General features: G+C 33.5%; 1 protein-coding gene across 12 annotated transcripts in view; it reads right to left on the reverse strand.

The window, feature by feature from the left end:
* PIGN (phosphatidylinositol glycan anchor biosynthesis class N) overlaps positions 1-21845 on the reverse strand; it is a 141773-nt gene that overhangs the window by 47287 nt on the left and 72641 nt on the right. For all 12 annotated transcript variants that reach the window (XM_055102516.1, XM_034943903.3, XM_034943902.3 and 9 more), the window contains 8 exons: positions 20542-20724; positions 17175-17314; positions 14326-14425; positions 14129-14221; positions 12888-12979; positions 10136-10244; positions 8421-8529; positions 4273-4375 (listed from right to left, as the gene is read on the reverse strand). In XM_055102516.1, coding sequence (XP_054958491.1) covers positions 4273-4375; positions 8421-8529; positions 10136-10244; positions 12888-12979; positions 14129-14221; positions 14326-14425; positions 17175-17314; positions 20542-20724 — 929 coding nt within the window. The remainder of the gene's footprint in view (positions 1-4272; positions 4376-8420; positions 8530-10135; positions 10245-12887; positions 12980-14128; positions 14222-14325; positions 14426-17174; positions 17315-20541; positions 20725-21845) is intronic.

The following is a 21845-nucleotide window of genomic DNA, read 5'->3' on the forward strand; positions in this document are numbered from 1 at the left end:
ACAGAAAACAACCTACATGTCCACAGGGGAATGATTAAATGTGTGGTACACCTACAGGCTGGAGTGTAAAATGGACACAAAAACAAAGAAGAAACGCTCATGAGACAACACAGTGATAGAAGCCTTTTCTAAACAGTTTCCGCTTTGTCTGGGGTAAATGTTCCACCTTCATAATCCCTAAATGCTCTATTATAGTACTTATACCATCTTAATCACATGTCTACCTGTAAGAGTCTATTATTACTTTATAAAATCTTTGAAAACCAAGTCTGTCTGTCTCATTACCACTGCTGGCCCAGCTCACAAATATTTGCTGAGTGAGTTATTTATCTAATCAGAAGTTACAAAACAAAACAAAGCCTTATTTCCTTTTTGAGTCTTTCAACTAGTGAACTCTACAGCATATGCCACTATTTCCTAAAGATAAGAAAGCAAAAAAAATCCAAACACTTTAAACGCTATTAGAAATTATAAAATTATAACACTGAAGACTGGGCAGAAGGAAAGATTCAGGTTTCAGAAAGCATACACAAATCACTTGATATATAAGACTTAGAAGGCCCAGGGATATGAACAGATACCTACACACATGAGAAAATATCATGAGTAAAACAAGTACAGAAAACTGTACAAAGCAGTGCCACTTTTGACCTGTTAATATAACATTTGATATTCTTATTTAAAAATGGAAATACCAAATACTGTTACATATTTGTTACAGATATGATGAAATAGTACCCCTCATATACAGTTTGTTGTAGATATTATACATTGGCACTGTTCTTAAGACAATTACAAGTTAAAAAAAGAAAGTTCACACCCAATGGCCCAAATACACTATATGAGAAGTGAACAAAGGAAATAATCTAGACTATGAAAAAGCTTATGCATAAAAACATAACTCAAAATATTATTTGTGATAATAAAAAGTTGAAACAAAATCCATATCATGAAATATTAAATATCTATTAAAATGGTGGCTAGAAAGCCTATGAGCCACCTAGAAAATGCTTCTGAAATAATGTTAATTAGAAAAAAAGATCCAAAATAGAACATGTACTGTGATTAATTTTATGTTAAAAAGACAAATACGGGGGTAACACCAGAAAGAAATATACCAGAACATTAACAAGAGTAGAGTTAATACATGATTTTATCCCTTATTCCTACTTTTGATAATGTGATGACACTATTTTTCCAATGATTTTTTAAAAATTGAAAGACAAATATTTAGAATGCTTGTATCCCTGGCCTTTCTTTAAAGTTCAGTTCAACATCATTGATGGCACTAACTCAGCTTTCCTATTCAAGCTCTTTCTCTAGTCAGTCTTCATTTCATACAATTCACAACTTCATTAACTCACAGTAACTTAATTGTTTGATTTTGTAATTGCCTAACACTGTAAAATATAGTTCTTATTTTATAGCAGCTTATAACTCTATTGTACACTAGCAGTGCACTAATGGTTCTCTCTGTGTGATTGCATAGTGCTCTGGACACTGGAGATATGAAAGAAAAAACAACTGTTGATTAATTGAATTAAGGTGCATACTCTGAACAAAGGCAACCGTCATTTTTTTAAAGATTTGAAGTTATATATGAAGTTATTGTTTCCTAATATTTAAAAACATAAATGTCATAGTTCTACAAATAGTAGAATTTATTTCCTTTCAAAAACTATACATTATGGTCACTTTCTTTTGTAAAATGGAGATGAATAAACCACATAAAGATAATCTTCCTATGGGACTTTATCTCTTAAGACAATCAATAGTTCATATAAAGTCTGTATAACTGCATTAATAAACTGAAATATCAATGAAATGTCATCACTGGCTCAGGGAGAACATAATGAAAACTTACTAAATTAGGATCTGCTGGTTTGGTCTCTGTGCAAATTGAATAGGGCTGACAAGGCATTTAGCTTTGTATTACAGTTTGCTAAGCAAAGGAATAATGCAAAGAAAATTTCAAAGGGAAATGTTTAACCAACTTTAACCAAGAGAACAAACTACTTTCAAGTATTACAATAGCTCCATTTGCATAAAAATAATTAAGTGCTGATTAAAAATGAATCTTCTTTATTCAATAAATCAAGGATGCATTGTAAGAATTTAGGATTACTGCTGCTATATTTCTATATTATAATATAACTACATTTCTTTTAAATACTCTGTAATTCTGAATATTCACTAATTTACGTAGAGAACCCTCCAGGTCATCCAAAATGGTGAGGCTGAATCGTAACAGGTGGACTGTGTTTTGCAAAACTGATTTGACACTGAGAAGATGTACTGATTGAAATGACTGAACTTTGCTATTTCAAGATACTCTTTTTAATTTTTTTTGGCAAAGCTAGATATACTTTCTGATGTTGAATAATGTATCTCTTAATGAATTCGTTAACAAGGTCATATAGTGCTTTATTATTCTGATTTTAGGTATAAATTTTCACTTTTTAGATTTTCTTTAAATAAGTAATGATTATGATTATGCTTATTATGATAATTTGTTTTGGCATCTCCTATGACTATTAAATTGATGATTTAAAATATTTATCCCCTATGTAAGTTACATGATTAACTCATGCTACATTATGAAATAGTTTTTTCATTCAAAATTAAACTTCAATTATTCTTGCTTCTTTCTCTCCTTTTCTAATCCAGCAAATCAGATCTATTTTTATATTTGTTTACATTTTTTAATCAACTACACATCCCTTTAAATCTGTTTATTGCTTTAGAATTTGAAAGTTCAAAAAAGAGAAAGGCCTATTGATTAAGAGACTGTACAGAATTTAGTACATATTTCTGGACGCTTTCAAACATTTATTTCCTTAAGTCAACCTCTGGGTGTGATCTCTTAATAAAACTCACAAGTCTCCCTGAAATGGTAGGTTAGAATAGAAATTATTTTAACTTCTGCTTCCTTATATAGATTAAAAACTTGTGCATAGTTGAATTCATTTTTACTCTCATAGATTCTAATTTAACAAAATTATTTATCCTGAAATTTCACTAATAAAGGGGGAAAACTGTGAAAGATTTTAAGCTTTCATGATGTTCATCACTCTTGAATAACAGATGCTCATAAATTTCCAGTTTTATTTTAAAGTTCTATTTCAAAGGTCTAAATCTCAAAGGAAGCCTATCTTATAATCTTATTAGGTAACTGGTAAAAATTTCCATGACATTCATATCACATCTTCAGAGCTGTGGCCCACATCTGGTTAGGCAGGGGGAAGGGAAACAAAAGGAGATAGACAGCTTTGGTGAAAAAAAGGTTTAGGGCCTCACTGGATCATCTCTTATATGAGACTACAAGAACTCCTGGGGTCTACGTCACTTTGGGTGTTAGAGTCTACTGTGGGAAGACTTTGAGAACATCTCTCTAATTTTGAACTATGACAACTAAGTTTCCAAAAGGGAGAACCTGAGCCTTAGACCGCAAATGGCTTTACAAAATCATTTGAACTGTGAATAATCTCATAGCATAATGGTGAATCCCTAGGTTTAGTCTAACTTCAATCAAGATTCTGTATTTGGGCCAAAATTCAAACTGTTTATGAGTGGTGTTTATTCACTGTTTGTTCTAGTCATTGTTTGTTATAATGTGCACATTTCTTACCCTCATAAAGATTTAAGTAAGGACAAAATTCAAAAGCAAGAAAAGAATTCTTCAAAGTTAATGGACAGAGTATATCCCTGTCTTCACTGAGTTCTAGAAAATGCTTTGGGATTTACCCCAAGTCAAGCTGCTGATTTTTTGTTTTGTTTTGGTATGAAAATTTCAATCTTAAATAAAAATCTTTAAAAGTTTTGGGAAAATATTCTGAAAGTTCTCTGAATCAAATGAATATTTGATCTGTGAGATATGTAAGATTAAAAAAATACTATATTCAAAGAAGAATGGACAAATCAAAGCATAATTTAAAATGAATACAAGGAATGCAATAAAAATAAAAATCAATGAGACAAAATTCTTCCACAATCAGAATTTTTTAACATTATAGTTAAATGGTATTTTAGCAACTTCAGAAAAGAGAAAGACAAAGACAGCAAGCAATGCCATGAAATGGATTTAAAAAACAGAAAACAGAAGATTACAGATCAAGTCAGATACAGTTCTCATAGAGAAGAAAATATTTATAATGTATCCCTCAAGATTTAGAAAACATTTTTTATTTCCAGAAGTTAAATACTAATAGAGAAAATATCAATATACCATTTAAAACTTGCTGCTGTAAAATTAAATTGTTAAAAAGTTTATACCCTGTGCTTAGAAGTAGGTAGGTTGACATCAATGAAAGAAGTATGCTGAACAATCGCTGAAAGAGAACTGGAGAACTCAGTAGTGGCACAACCAAGGAAGAGGCTGCAATGAAACAGAACAGGTCATCTGTTAGTATAAGAGACACAAAATAAATGTTAGCGTAGGGCCGGGCGTGGTGGCTCACGCCTGTAATCTCAGCACTTTGGGAGGCTGAGGTGGGCAGATCACCTGAGGTCAGGAGTTCGAGACCCGCCTTGCCAACATGATAAAACCCCGTCTCTACTAAAAATACAAAAATTAGCTGGGTGTGGTGGCAGGCGCCTGTAATCCCAGCTACTCAGGAGGCTGAGGTAGGAGAATCGCTTGAACCCGGGAGGCAGAGGTTGCAGTGAGCCGAGATTGCACCACGGCACTCCAGCCTGGGTGACAAGAGTGAAACTCCATCTTAAAAAAAAAAAAAAAAAAAAAGTTACTGTAGAAGCCCTGAATAATCTAGTATCATTTATGGCATTTATTGTTTTGTGACCTTGAACATGACGCTACATTTCCCCTAATCACAGTCAAGCCTCACATTTTTAATTAACATTACATTTCATTTTTTTAACTACGCCCATATTTTCTTAATTTATATTCAGCCCAGATAACTGTAATAATATTAACTCAAAAAGGAATTATTTTCTAATGAAATAAAAGTACTACTCAAGATTTAGCACTCTTTGCTTAATTAGGCATTTATATCTTAGTTCAAAGACAACTTACTCCTCAGAAACTGATTTTTTCCTAACCCATTCCTTCTCCAAGTTTTCTCACTGTAAAGTATGCACTGACAGTTGCAGTATGCCCCTTGGAAAAGAGAAACAGGAATGACTTCACCATGCATGAGAGTTGTATTGACTCTCCCCCGGGATAAGAAAAGCAACTACCCAAGTGGGGGAAGGGCAGATGAAGTGGGTGGGGTGGCAAAACATAAACTCCTCCATCTCTATTCTGGGAAGGAAATGTGCATAACTTCCTAATCCCCCTAGTGCTCTAGAGGTTGAAGACAGACAAGTTGGGATGAAATCCCGGCTGAATCACTTACTAACTGTTTAAACTATAGGCAAGTTCATTAACTGATCCAAGCAGAAATTTACCCACCTGTCAAATAGAGATAACATTAAAAAGTTGTGAGGATTAAATACAATTTCACCTATACAATGTTCCCTGAGCATAGTGCCTAGCACATAGTGCTTAGTAACTGTTAACTGTGGTTATTATTATTAGTCAACATCTTCTAAATTAAGTTACATGTAATGTCAATTTCACCTAAAGTCAAGTCACTGCAAGATTTAAGACTATGAAGTTACATTTTTTAATACCCTTAGATGAGTAGCTTCTGACTTTTTTTCCAGATGTGTAGTTCCAATCATAATAAACTGATACATATTTTAACTGGAAGGAATAACATTTCAATATGTCTGATTTTAAAAGTCAGTTAATCTGTTGGACATATGGTGGTTGTTAAGAAATAAAAAAATAAAAAGCAAATAATAAAAGTCAGTTCAAATGAGACCTCTTCTGTAAAACTGTACACATTTTCTGTCCTTGTTTTACTTTTGTCTAAATGATTGATAAGGTAATAAAGGGGAAATAAGAGTCTCTAATCTAAATGACATAAGTAGAACCAATTTCAAAATATACCATCCATTTGGAGATCATAGCATATTAAGCAAAAACGCTCATTAAAGCTAGACCATGGTGTATCTGTGCCTAAAAGAGATCTTTGGAGATACTGATGACTTACCTACGAGTTAACTATTTCATGTCTTACATCATTTTGTAGGTATCCTCTAGAACCTAGCTCTACCAATCCCAAGGAGGAAAGATCTTGTTTAAAATACATGCCCAGAGAAACTTTCATGTTTGGCGAACAATAGCAGTAAACTGATTCTGAATCTCCTCCTCACCATTCCAAAACAATAATCAAATCAATAAGGACAATATAAAATCATATAGGATACTCCAAATAGAGAAAGAAGCATATAAAACACTGCATAATGTACAAGTGTGCTCTGCTACAACATAAGATTTGACAGAATCTTGACAGAATCTTCAATTTGTTGTAGTAGAGCACACTTACACATTATGCAGTGTTTTATATGCTTCTTGAGAACAAGCCTACGAGTCATGTTAGTAAACATGAATGAGCTCAACTCACCTTTTTAGTTAAAAGAAAAAAAATTGTCGAATTTGCATATAAAGCAAAACCTAACTCTATGCAGAATACAGGAACTAAACTTAAAACACAGTGATTCAAAAAGGCTAAAAATAAAGGCAAATGGAAACAGCACGAAATCTAGAGTTGCAATCCTGATACCAAAGTATACTTTAGACCAAAAACAATCAATAAAGCAAAGAAGAACACTTTGTGATGTTAAAAGTGACATTCCACAATGATAATGTAATAGTTATGAATATTTTGCTTCAAACAACATATATAAAACAAAAATTATGACATCCTTCACAGAAATAGAAAAAATCCTAAAATTCATGTGGGCCCACAAAAGACTCTGAATAACCAAAGCAATCTTAAGCTTTTAAAAAAAGAACAAAGCTGGAGGCATCATGAAGTCAGGCTGAAGGCATGATTTCAAAGTAAACTACAAAGCTATAGTAACCCAAACAGCATGGTACTGGCATAGAAACAGACACATAGATGAATGGAACAGAATAGAGAACCCAGAAATAAATCCACATATTTATAGCCAACTCATTTAGACAAAGGCACCAAGAACATACATTGAGGAAAGGACCGTCTCTCCAATAAACGGTGCTAGGAAAATGGAATATCCATTTTCAAAACAATAAAACAAGACCCTTATCTCTTACCACATAAAAAAGAAATAAACTCAAAATAGATTAAAGGCTTAAATGTAAGACCTAAAACCATAAAGTACTAGAAGAAAACATTTGGAAAACACTTCAGGACAGTAGTCTGACAAAGATATTTTGGGTAAGACCTCAAAAGCACAGGCAACGAAAGCAAAAGTAGACAAAGGGGATTATATCAAGCTAAAAAGCTTCTGCATAGCAAAGGAAACCATCAACGGAGTGAAGAGACAACCTACAGAATGGGAGAAAATATTTGCAAACTACCCATCTGACAAGGAATTAATAACCAAAATATATAAAAAGTACAAACAATTCAACAGCAAAAAACCTATTAATCCAACTAAAAAATGGGCAAATGATCTGAGTAGACATTTCTCAAAAGAAGACATTCAAATGACCAACAGGTATATGAAAAAATATTCACTATCACTAATCTTCAAAGAAATGCAAATTAAAACCACAATGAGATATCATCTCACCCCAGTTAGAATTGCTGTTATCAAAAAGATAAAAAATAGCAGATGCTGGCAATGATGTGGAGAAGGGGGAACCTTTGTACATTGTTGGTGGGAATGTAAGTTAGTACAGCCATTCATGAGGGGTGGGCCCCCATGACCCAAACAACAAAAATCATCAAAAGATGTAAAAGTTAAAGCATATGTCAAATTATTCACAGGCATTACAAAGTGTCTTTTCTGAACAAAAAACTTGGGCTCAAAACTTGCTCTTGTCTTCCAACTGGAAGGGAAAACCTAAGTCCTTAAATTACATGTTTGCTTCACACATATATTCCAACATTCCTAATTAAGAGGACTACATAGAAAAATATGCTTTCAAATGTCTAACTAGCTTTAAAAAATATGTAAGGTATACTAGCCGATGTTATTTTCAGGAAGGGAAACAGATAAAATTTAAACATTTCCCAGTCCCTGTGTAAGAACAGAGAATTTATGAATTGGCACCAAAATGAAGCATAAGATCCTCTTCACCCTTATCTCTTTTGGAATCACTTAGTCAAATCTTATGAGATGTTAATAAATACATAGCTTTATTATCAGGTCATAAATATTCTATCAAATTATCTTATTAACACATGCATGCACATAAAAATTCTCTTTGTTAAATTCCAGCAAGAGATAGAAATAATAGCTAGTTATTATTATTTTCCTGCAACAAAATTATTTCTTTCAATAACAATGATACAGACATAAACAGATCATTTTAAAATAACTAAGTTGATGTCAAATTACCTCACTTGGTTTGAGTGGCCTCTTACCTAATGTTGCCCAGCTAATAATTTGATTCATGAGAGGCAGTCCTTGCTTCCTGAGTAGACTACTCTGGGTGCTATACACAACATACATGGAGAGCACTGTGCTCAGCACCTAAAGATAAAGATGAAATAGGTTAAAAAAAGAGAAGGTAGTGAAAGACTATAACTAGCAAGAATGTAAGACATTCTTATTTCTGAGATATTAAAATGTGGAAAAAATGTGTATCTTGGAATCAATGAAATACAGTGGACAGTACAGGAACTGACGCAAGTTAATAAACCTAACGCAAAAATGAATTTTGTAACAGAGTTACCTAATACTCAGGGGTATGTCTAACAAAGCACATAAGAATGTTAGCATGATATTCTTGGCTACCCTAGAGAGAGATTCAGAAACATTCACTTCTGTCAAAGTACTTATTATTCTGGATACATTCTGTCAAAGCTACTATGGCTTAAGTGTAAAGCCAGTCAGAGTACCATTTCAAAGGAAACATATGTTCCAATGGCTTGACAGGATTTTTGACAAAAAAATTCTTCTCTTTTTATAAGTTCCCTGTTGCTCTCCAAAAATGAATTTAACTTGTGATGTAATCTTTCAAATGTTGTATATTTTTATTTCAGAGAGTGTTCTTGGAAATACCATCTACAATCCAAGCTCTATTCTTGAGGAAATTTTTTGAGAACACTCATATAAGTTTTGCTTTTTGTCTGTGGTCTAGACGTGGTTATTTATTTATTTATTCAGTTAAAAAGAAAAAGATGTTTTCCATCGTTATCTATGGAAAAAGTTGTCATTTTATAGACTATCACATGATATGATCTCTGTCACAACCCCATCAGATATTATCTCTACAGATTAAAAACAAACTGAAGTGGCTGTGTGGTGGCTCATGCCTGTAATCCCAGGACTTTGGGAGGCCGGGGTGGGTGGATCACCTGAGGTCAGGAGTTCAAGACCAGCCTGGCCAACGTGGTGAAACCCCGACTCTACTAAATATACAACATTAGCCAGGCGTAGTGGCTCTCGCCTGTAATCCCAGCTACTCAAGAAGCTGAGGCAGAATCGCTTGAACCTGGAAGGCAGGGGTTGCATTGAGCTGAGATTGTGCCACTGCACTCCACCCTGGGTGACAAGAGTAAGACCTCATTTCAAAAAAACACACACACAAAACAAAAAAACTACACAAACTGAAATCAAATTACTAAAAAGTACCCATCTAGTATACAGCGTAACTGGGAACTGACTCAATTTTGAAACATCAAGTTCAAAGTTATTTTCACCACACCAAAGCCACCAACCATGCTGAAGTTTATTTTCACCTGGGACATTAACTGAAGTCTTAAACTGGCTATTCTTAATATAAACACCCCAGGCTGCTTTCACTTCAAAGAAGTGACCTTCCCTGACCCAAATGAGGACAATGTAGAATCTCAGTCCAGATGAAGCCCTTTTCAGTTCAACTTTTTGGTCAATACAGTTTCCATAACCTCTGCTCTTCAGGCATCACTGGGCTGCCTCTTATGGACCTTTTGCTATTTCATACCTCTTAAAGAACATATTTCCATGTAGCATCTTAAATGAAAGCTTTCTTCTCAGCTGGCAGATACTAAGTAGCATAAAGGTAATGGCATTTTATGAACATAATTAAATATAACCATAAGACACATTTCGGTATATCATTAGTATAACATAGTATTGAAAATCTGAAACTGACCTGTAATAGATGTACCAATAGCTCTTCCTTTATAAAGCTATCTTTTCTTTTCATGAGAGATGTTACAACACACAGGGATAGCAGAAGAACCAGCAAGCCTGCACCCATCCTGTTTTGAAATACAATTAATTTTAAATTTTCTTCAGATATTTACGAACACATATCAGATGGAAATATGAGACATCTTACTCTAATACAGAACCTGTCAGTCATTTGGCTTAATCAAGAGGAAGTAGCAAAATGGGTACATTTTCAGATTTTTAAGAAAACTTTTAAGTTTTAAGATTTTAAGAAAACTTTTAATCTTAGGATAAAGATACTGCTGGATGGGGTTATTTGTAACCTCTCCCCACAATTTTCTAAGTATCTCTACCTTGCTTCTATAATTTAATTTAAAAAAATTTTAGGCATATCAAATACTATAATATTTAGCCTGAATTGGGCAAATTTACAAAAATTTACAATATAAAAGATAGCTAAATAAGTATATTATCAGTATCTACAACATGTATTTTGTGATTATGAAACTTACTCATGCAAAAAGTATCTACATATATAACCCACATTATTTCTAGCAGGAAAAACAGCTCCCTTCTGTGACAGACCTTGGTATTTTCCTCAGCTGCTCCTGGCTGAGGGAAGGGGTAGGCAGTGGTCACATGGGTGGCATGCAGGTGAGGCATTTGTACAGTAATGAAATAACAGTAAGGAAACACACCAGGTATAGTATGTTTCCTAAAGTCAAAGGTGACTGATACCAAGGAAATGGTGCCCTATTGTCGAGCTCTTTCTCACCTCCTTAACATCTGAATAACATAGCACAGCCAGAATTATGCTGAGGATGAAATCCAGAACCCAAATAGAACTAAGAGAAAAGGAATTGGTTGAAGAGCAAAAAGAAAGAGCAAAAAGCAGAGCTGGACACCTAAGAAGAATGCAAAGCAGGAATCCCCAGAAAAATGCTTGATGGTTGGTTGTGATGCTTCAAATACACTCTTTGAGAATCCTAAGGAGAAAGGTAATCATATATTCAACACGGATTATCATTAAAATTTAGGAAAAAATAGTCACATATGATCAAGATTCTTTGCTTTTTTTCTTTCTTAATTTTTAAAATAATTTGGTATTTAAACTTATTGGCAAATATGTTTTTACTTTAGAACACTGGAGTAACAGACATCACAACCATGTTGTACACGTTTGCTTTTTCCTTTAATTGTATCCTTAAATGTTTCACAAAATCACATCTTTGTAATTTTCTGAAGAAGGGAGATGCTGTGACAGATGAAAAGGAGAGTAGAAATTTCCCCATGAACCAGGAATCAAAATAAATAAGTTGCAAATATAGCTAGTAGGATAAATTTAAAATCACTGAGCAATTTAAATTTAGAGGGAAACAATATAATTTTCTAAAATATAAATTAGATTTCTCATATTTTAACAAGTTTATTTGCTTCCCACATTCATCTTTAATAGAATACGCAAGTGGCAAATTTATACAATTTCCTTCCCTTTTAGCATATGATAAATTCTGCTCAACTATGCCAATACTGCTTGAGCAGGACTGATAGGCAGAGACTGACAAAGGGAAGGAAAGGGGCTTTATAGAAACAATACAAGAGCTTACAGAGCTATCTGAAGCAAGAAATAAATGAAAATATTGGAATTCATTTTGTCATATACTATTTATAGGTTATGACAGTTGCAAAATGTTTTTACCTAGTAACACTCTAATAAAGTATGGCTTAGATAGTATGGTGTTAGAATTCAATACAATTATTTTGAGCTCTGCTAATAAAGTGACTTCCTGGGATATTTCCTGATCTATTGCATATTGGTATTCTCATACAAATAGGAGAAAATGTATAGAATCTCATAAATCAGCACATATTTTTACAAAATAGTACTTAGTTAATCTTCCTTGATTTAAAAATATATACCATTATCCATTACAGACTTGGTTAAAATGTTTTAAAAAATGCTTATAGCATTCTGAAGAAAGTAACAAAGATGATTTATTTAATTTCTAATTCCCATGATTAGACAATAAGAGAGGAAATGTTAAATGAAATAATGATCATACACACACTCAAACAGCCCATAATTTACTTGACAATAAAGTGCAGTTAAAAGCAAAGGTAACCAGTTATTTTATAAATTTATAAATAGGTCTATTGAAGAGAAATAAACATAGCAGCACAGTAGGGAATTTAGGTAAGATATGCAGAAGAATTTTCAAACAATTTGAGTGGTTAAACACGGGAAAGCTGGCAAGGTAAATAGAGTTTCCTTCCATGGAGATCTTTACATTCAATTTAGAATAGCAGAAAATTTAATTTTTACATGACATTTTAGTGTGGACATGATTAAAGCAAAGAGGGCTAACACAGTAGCTTTGAGACCTTTTTGTTTTGGCAACAGAACTTTTTTCACATGAAACTAAAACTTTTACTGATTCCTCCAAGCATAAAAGAAAGAAAACCTTCTAGACTTAAACAAAAAAAAATGGGCGGGATTTTAAGTTATCAGTGGCACAATTTCATTATGAAAGCCCGAAAGCATCTACCACGAGGTTTAATGACTCTTAGAACCTAGGCCAAAATCATGACTAATGGTTTGATATTGGTATTTTAAATTCCCGTTAGTTCACATGATTTTATATTCTTGACCAAGATTAGGTTCAAATTTTACAGTGTTAATTGAGGGAAAAAAACTGTATTGAAAATAGAATAAAATACAATATTATTCATACACTAGAGAGATGTCTGGCTTTCGACCTACAACCGGCATCAGTGGGAACACTGCCAGGAGCAAAGAGAAGAAAGTCCAACTCAGTGAGGTCATCTAAAATCAAGAAAAAAGTTATCTTTAGACAAATATGGTATAGAAAACTATCATTAGTGTTTCACAGACTATATGACTGTGAAGGTAAAAGGAAAATGCAAAGCCTTACAGCTGTTTATTATTTTTCAAATACTTTCTAGCAGAATCAACAGCTAACTACTTTAAAAAGTAATAGTTACTATTTGTGAAGGACCTGTTGCATAGCAGGTATAGTATTAGGTATAATATGAGCACTTTCTCATTTAATTCTCACAATAACCTCAAGAGGCAGGTATTATCATTCCCAATACATCAGATGACGAAACAGAGCTCAGAGAAGTTAAAATATAAGTAGTACCAGGTCCATGACAAGTAAATAAAATAACCAGTATTTAAACCTGCATAAAGTGCTTCATTCAATTTAGGTTAGACCATATATTGATGAAGACATCTATAAAAAAGGTGGCCTACAATAATCACCAAACAACTGAGCCCAGAAGGAAAATAAGTAAAACTACTTTTGTAATTAGATTAAGATCCCTCACAAATTAAAAGATCGATAATCCCATTCATTGAAGATTTTTTTATAAATTCTCAGAGTAGAAAGAAGATATCTTCCTGCTACTTCTATCAAAAAGTATCAAAGTGGAAATATAAGAGCATTCTTTGTAGAAGCACATTGTAATTCCCTATGTAGCTGAAGGAAGAAAATCAAGACTGACTATATTTTTAATAATCTATAATAAATACATACTTATCCAGAAAAAAAAAAAACTGAGTGGCTCAGGGTAATGAGGGAGGTGTTTCCTGTGACTCACAGAGTGCAGACCCCTAAGCCACTGGGCTGTGCTGCTCTGGATGACTCCTCGCCTGGTCCATTATCAAGGTATTTGAAGCTAAACAAATCCAGGAAATGCTTCAGAGATGGACGTATCAGTACAACTTATATAGCATTTCAATTACCACATAACTGGCCCATTTTGATGTGAAAGTCTAAGTGAATTACTGAAACCTTAAAGGTAATGTCAGTCCTCCTATCAATATGACTAGGCTCTTTTATGTAAGAACACATTCTACCCTTTTCTTTAAAAATAAACAGTTCCTTGAGTTACACACGTGTCAAAACAAAGTAGTTACTAATCTGTCCTATGTCAAAATGAGTACTCATACCTTTGCTCGAGTCCACAGCCGAGTGAGAAATGGCCAAGTTGCAAAGGCAGTAAGTCCAGCAGTAAGCATATAGCGGTAGAAAAAACTGAGAACCTAGTAATGCATTCCAAAGAAGGAATGAAAAATAAGGTCTTTTAATACTAGTTACAAATATATAAAAGAAATTTGCAAATGTTGTAATCTGGTAAGTTACTTACTAATACTTCAATTCCCAGGGTAAAGGCTAACAGGTACCCAACAAAATGGCTCAGAGGATAGGTCAACACTGATGCAACAAGGTCCTGAATAACTTGAAATCTGTTTCAAATAAAAAGACTGATTGAATTTTAAAGTTAGGTCATACATAGTATAAAAATACAAACTTTGCACAAAGCTAAAACACTAGAGAATTTTCCATTTATAGATTATTCAAAAACTAAAATAAGCTCTAATGGATTTGTTTCAAGGGCTTTACTTACCTAATTTTTTTTAATCTATAAGTATTTTAGGGAAAATGTAATTTCTGAATTAATTTGAAAATGATCGGCCAGGTGCAGTGGCTCAGGCCTGTAATCCCAGCACTTTGGGAGGCTGAAGAGGGCGGATCACCTGAGGTCACAAGTTTGAGACCAGCCTGGCCAACATGGTGAAACTCCATCTCTACTAAAAATACAAAATTAGCCAGGCGTGATGGCACATGCCTGTAATCCCAGCTACTCAGGAGGCTGAGACAGGAGAATCGCTTGAACCTGGGAGGTGGAGGTTGCAGTCAGCTGAGATCATGCCATTGCACTCCAGCCCAGACAACAAGAACGAAATGCTGTCTCAAAAAAAAAAAAAGAAAATGATCACAAAAGTTTGCTTGGTTTTTATAAGCATTAATGACAATAAATGAATCTTGTTTGATCTTAGTTTAAACATGGATTCATACAATTACAGATACAACATCAATATAAAACACAATGAATCCAAATGCATATAAACTGAAAAATTTTTAAAAATTCACCCAAGTAATCCTATATTTAAATCTTAATGAAATAAAGGTAGGGTTTCCTAATCTAGTTAGGGAAAAATCTTAATTACATTTTCTAACTGAGCTAAATAACCTTTTCCAAACCCAATTTAAGATGTCACTAATTCTACACTAACTGTAATCAAGTGAACTCATAACCATCAAAAATGTATTACATACTTGAGTACTTTTTACATTTCATCACTAGGAAAAAAAGTTAACATTTGTAGTGCATTATTAAGTAGGTAATTTTAGAAGGTCAGTATCATTTGGTTTATGACCTTTCTCTGACTGAAAGCAACGGCTGCAGAATTTCATCAAAACGAGGAAGGTGCCATGTAGGAAAGAAAAGCTAACACCAGTCAAAAGGGGAATGTTTCTTTTATTCTTAACAATGAATAAGCACAGAGGATCAACAGATGATTTTGTAAAATCATTTAGAAGACTGTGAATTTTTATGTCTTTTTCCTATACAATCTATCAAAAAGATAAAGATAGGACACAACATACTTTCGAAATCATGTTTTCCCTTAAAATTTAAATATATATGTTTTCTTCATAATTAGGACACTTAATAATTCAGGAGGGGTTCTGTACTAGATACAATTTTCTGCAAAGACAAAACCTTTTGTTCTAAAAGTTTAAAAACCAGACTAAATGACATTTTTAAAAATCTGAGTTAAATATGCGTATGCAACAAACCTATTCCTTTCAAATGGAGAGGTAATAATATGTTATTTGATCAGTGTCTTTTTGCCTTATAGTTAATATTTTAAGCATTTTAATATTAATATTAATTTTTGATATTTTTAAGTTAATTTTTTTTTTTTTGAGACAGAGTCTCACTCTGTCGCTCAGGCTGGAGTGCAGTGGTGCAATCTTGGCTCACTGCAACCTCCACCTCCTGGGTTCAAGCAATTCTCATGCCTCAGCCTCCTGAGTAGCTGGAATTACAGGTGCATACCACCATGCCCAGCTAATTTTTGTATTTTTAGTAGAAACATTTTGCCATGTTGGTCAGGCTGGTCTCGAACTCCTGACCTCAAGTGATCCACCTGCCTTGGCCTCCCAAAGTGCTGGGATTACAGGCGTGAGCCCTTGCGCCCAGCCAACTCTGAAATATTTTTAATACATCAGGTTTTAAAAGAAGGAAGAAGCAGTCAAAGCTAAAGTTAAGAAAAATTAGAATAAAAGTATGCATAGTGTCATGATGCACATGTTAAGCCAACCTTGGGGATACCCTTATTATAACAGGCTCTCATTCTTTCATTGACTTTAGGGGTCTGGTTTGCTCAGAAAATACTTTGATATCCATGACTAAGTTTAAATTATAGATTACTGGTGTAAAAACAGAAACCAATAAGATCTGCAACATGACTCCGGCTGCCAGTGAGCATGAACTAGTACTCCCTTCTAGTGGTTTTATTAAAAGTGTTTGAAACTCACCAAAGAGCCTTACTTCTAATGTTTTCTACAATGTTAACAATACACTCTATTTTAAGTACAACCTGTGAGGAAGCACTTACAGGTAGAACCACAGCACATGTGAAAAATATAGACTAATCTGTGTGTGTAAATATAACCGTATTAGATTTAACTACAATGTTTAATTTATCTAGATCTACACGATTGCTAGGAAAGGAGGAGTCAAAATGTATGGAAATAAAACATGCAAATATCTTTGTCAAATATGAAGATATATTGGAATCTGAGATGATGACGCAAGTTCAAAATGCAAGTTAGTCTAGGCATACTATGATCAATATTAATCGTTACTTTTATTCCATTTTTTTCTATAAAAGATACACAAAGAAGTGAACACTGCCACTTCAGAAAAATAAAGATGAAGTCAAAAGGGAAAAGTACAACAAAAAGAATGTTTATATCCTACTCAACATTTATGCAGTTATAAATGAAGTGAGAGGGACTGGAGATTTGAAAGTACAGTATTATAAATATATTTGATGACTTATGGTACAGAAATCTAATGCATTTTAAATACAGATTTAACTGTCAATGAAGTGAAAAAACAAGGCAGCAAGATGCATTACTTACTCTCTTAGAACCGCATACCATATTGGCACTGGCAACAAACCATATACATAATATTTCCAGGGACAGGCTTGAATCAGCAGAAAAAATGCTACTAAAATGCCAATAGCTACAAAACTACAAGGCAGGAGATGGCTTGGTTTCTGAAAAATCAAACAAAACATTGAAACACTTCCAAACCAATGGTAATTGATAGGTTTTAAAAGAGATTTTATAAAGTGAAGAAAACCTATTACTTTCTTTCAATGGTTATACTACTAGATGATTAATCAAACAGCTGCATTAAGACAAGGAAAAAAATCTATTATTTGAGGAGCATATTAGAGAGGAAAAACCTAGATAACCTGAAATTGCTGCAATTAAGCAATTCTCAACTTAAAAGTGACTATGGCCTTAAAGTTTGTTTGCAAGTAACTTGTTCAGAATTCTGAACATGTTTCCTTTTAGGAATAATTTTATAAATGTTCATTGAGTTCTCTGGATAACTCGCAAAAGCCTATTTAATCCATAATAAGGTATAGGACTTAATTATCATTTGGAACAATGTCTTATCTATTCAAGCTCCAATGTGACATGCTATCTAAGCTTCTCTCTCTATTGCCCACCCAATAGAAACTTCATTCAGTCATATGCACTATTCCCAATCACCTGCCAAAACAGAGTGAATTACATCAATGTAATTCACTAGTGATAGTCTGCATGGTGTAAAGGTCAGGGACTTTAAGTACAGGAGATTATCCTAGATAATCTGGGTGGTCCTCATTCAATCCGTTGAAAACCTTTAAGAGCAAAACTAAGGGTTCCCTAAAGGAGAAATTCTACCCGTTGAGTGCAGCTTCAGCTCCTGCTGGCGAGTTCAGTCTGCCTTTCCTGACAGCCTGACCTGTGAATTTAGGACTTGCCTAACTAGGTCCCACAATCACATAAGCCAATTTCTTATACTACATGGCACATGTGTACATATGTAACAAACCTGCACATTGTGCATATGTACCCTAGAACTTAAAGTATAATAAAATATGTATATATAAAAAATACATATATATATATAAATATGTATATATATATAATATATATATAGCCTCCTGGTTCTATTTCTCTGGTTTTTATTAACGTACCAACTCCTCACTAAATAAAGTGTAAATGCTGCAGTCCAGCATTTGAAGGCTTTGATTACTTCAGCCTAATCTATATTGTATTATTTCTTATCAGTCCCTCGAACAAACCTCCCACATTCTATACAAAGTGAACTATTTATTTTGAAGGAAGCGTGGCATAGAAACAGAAAGAATTCAAGTGTCAGAAAATATGGGCTCTGTCATTTAAAACCCGTGTGTCCTTGTGGAAAACAGGTAATTTTTCTGAGCCTAAATCCCTCCATCTATATTATGAGAATCATAACCACCAAATTTAGGGTAGTGTTAAGCCTAACTAAATAACTTACATAAAGCACCCAGGGCAGTCCTGGAACAGTGGGGCTCAATACATACTACTATTATCCCAGCAGAACAGTACATCTTCCCAAATCTGCCCCTGTTTACATCATTCAGTTTGCTTTAATTCTCAACCTCTCCCTAGATTCTGACTGTTAAACTCCCACCAAGACTTACTTTTTCCTATTATCGTCACCCTAAAGTCAGCTCTCATATTTAAAATAGGATAGTCTTTTTATTATCCCAAACACTTTACATATCTTAAAGTTTTCTTTTGTAGTCGAGTGTAGATATAGTGACTTATGCCTGGTAAGGTGGTTATATGTGTACACATCTCTTACCTACTTTATTAAATTCTAAGCTTCTTGATGGCAGAATCTGAATCCTTTATTTCTTTGTATAGCCTATACAGCAAGCTTGTCCAGTCTGCAGCCCACAGGCCACCTGTGGTCCAGGACAGCTCTGAATGTGGTGCCAACACAAATTCATAAACTTTCTTAGAACATAATGAGGTATTTTGCAAAATTGTTTTTTAAAGCTCATCAGCTGTTGATAGTGTATTTTATGTGTGCCCCAGGACAATTATTCTTTTTCCAATGTGGCTTAGGGTAGCCAAAAGATTGGATACCCTTGCCAGCATCTAGCATTGTACCATACATTCAATTAAATATTGGCTGTATTATCAGATTAATGAATAAAGAAGAACGATCAGCTATGAAATCTTGTTAACATATCAATATAAAAACATATTTTTTTCTCAATAAACTGAATATCAGGATAAACATGAAAAGGCACTCTCTGGCCCAAGACTGCTCTGGATTAAAGTCTCAGTCCCTCACATGCTATCTGAGTGGCCTTTAATAAGTAACTTAATCCTCCTCAGCTTCAGCTTCCTTTTTTGCAAACATAAATTATGTCTACTTCTAGCACTGTTATGAGTTCTAAGAATGCCTAGATATAATTCCCATTCCAGCCAATTTCACATACACTCAAATAATTAAAATTACTTGGGGGAAATTATTTAAGATACATTAAAGCATTATACAAAATTATAATAAACACTAATGGCCTTACTTCCATTACAGAATAATAAAATATAAAATTGTAAAAGTTACCACTGGAAATATCTGCAGACTATTATTAAAAATACACCACCAGGATATATTACTTTTTAGAGAACTTGAACATGGTAATAATCATTAAAGAGAATGAAGCAAAGGAAATGAAAGTGGCATAGTGTCCCTGGTAAATGATAGTTAGAAATATATTTTAAAAGAGTAAAGTGTTTTAATGTAGTAAAACCATACACATACTGTTATATTGTCTCAGCAATATGAAGTATCATTAAAGAGATTTTTTTAATGTTTATTTTTTCACTGAAAGCATAGTAAAGTAGGAACAAATTCTTAAAATAAGAATACTTGGAAAGGTCTAGAAATCTGCATTTTGAGAAACTTCAAAAAGTTAAAAGAAGGTAAGTAATTAAAAAATGTATACATCATTTAAGAAGAAACATTATGAGCAAATAATTTTATTGTTTTCTAGCTCCCAAACTTTTAATATCAGATAAAATTAAACATATTGTTTTGAAGTAGTTTTCTGACCAGTTGTACTAGAAAGATATGGAATACTTATAAAATGCTAGTTATAAAATAAAACAGAAGGTCAACACCATTGATAACATAGGAGCACTTAAATTACTTACACCTCTATCTTTATAGCTTTCTTAAGTTATAGGATCCTTATTATCAATATATCTTTTTCTCAACTGAAGAAACAGAGATAAGTGAGGAAAAATCCAATACAATAAAAGCAAATGAAAGATAAACAAGAGTTAGCTTAGAACAACGACTTGCACATCCTATAAACTCATTACACTGGATTCAGTACTAGTGATTTTATACCATCATCTGAATCCTCACATTTTCTAAACGTACCTTCACTTCTTTACTAACACCTTTTATAAGGTTGGAATGAGACTTGATGATCAACAAAGAGGCATAAGATATCCATCCCACAAAACCAATAACAACATTGACGCCCAAAAAGAATCTGTCATATGTGTGATAATAGGACAATCCTTTCAATGCAAGATGAATTAGCTCCTTGCAAAGGGAGACCTATGGAGAAAAAACATATATAACTTGCTAACAGAAATAATAAGAAAACCTACATTTTAAAGAAAGGAAAATTTTAAATTCCTAACAGCCAAACTGTTGTATTAAAATTAGTGAGTAACTGTAGATGATGGATTAAGAACAGATTTTAATTGTTCCAGGATCTTCTTTTAAAGTATGAGAAAAATTTGGAATAAAATGAACTTTTTAATCTTAATAAGAAAGGGCATTTTAAATGTAAACTATTTGTGTTGTATATGTGTGTTTGTGGAAATGATATTCAGACAACTCATAAAATAAATGAAGGCTCTCTAATATAGGTCCCAAATAATGATAATGGCCATATTTATATTTTTTATTTTCTCATATGAGATTACTCAAATCAGTTATAAAACATCATTAAGTAGCTTAATATTTTACAGGAGAAGAATAGCTTATCATTTTAAAGTCATCAAAAAAAGTATTAGAAATGCATGGATTGGCAATTATTTAGGCAATTTTAGAAAAGAAAACAGAATTCTTTTCTACTTTAAAATTAAATGACCATTTAACCAACAAAAATTAATGAAAAACAGTGAGATAGGAGTTTGGAAGAGTCAAAATTTCAACATGAATCATTAGACTTTTAATAATGTATAGATAATTCCAAGTGGCAAACATATAGTATTCTAAAATATTATACATTAAGAAGGGTGACACAAACTTGGCATCTATTTTCTCATTTTAAAAAATGGTAATAGTTTATTTCTAATGCTAACCTAAAAAAATGTGAGCCGGGTGCGGTGGCTCATGCCTGTAATCCCAGCACTTTGGGAAGCCAAGGCGGGTGGATCACCTGATGTCAGAAGTTCGAGACCAGCCTGGCCAACATGGCAAAACCCCATCTCTACTAAAAATACAAAAACTAGCTGGGCGTTGTGGCGCATGCCTGTAATCCCAGCTACTCAGGAGGCTGAGGCAGGAGGATTGCTTGAACCTGGGAGGTGGAGGTTGCAGTGAGCTGAGATTGTGCCACTGCACTCCAGCCTGGGCAACAGCGAGACTCTGTCTCAAAAAAAAAAAAAAATTTACCCATAATATAGTTGAAATAAGAGAGATCTGTCCACTGCTAAAGCAGCTACTCA

The sequence above is a fragment of the Pan paniscus genome, chromosome 17 (genome assembly GCF_029289425.2).
Source record: "Pan paniscus chromosome 17, NHGRI_mPanPan1-v2.0_pri, whole genome shotgun sequence".
Lineage (NCBI taxonomy): Eukaryota > Metazoa > Chordata > Mammalia > Primates > Hominidae > Pan > Pan paniscus.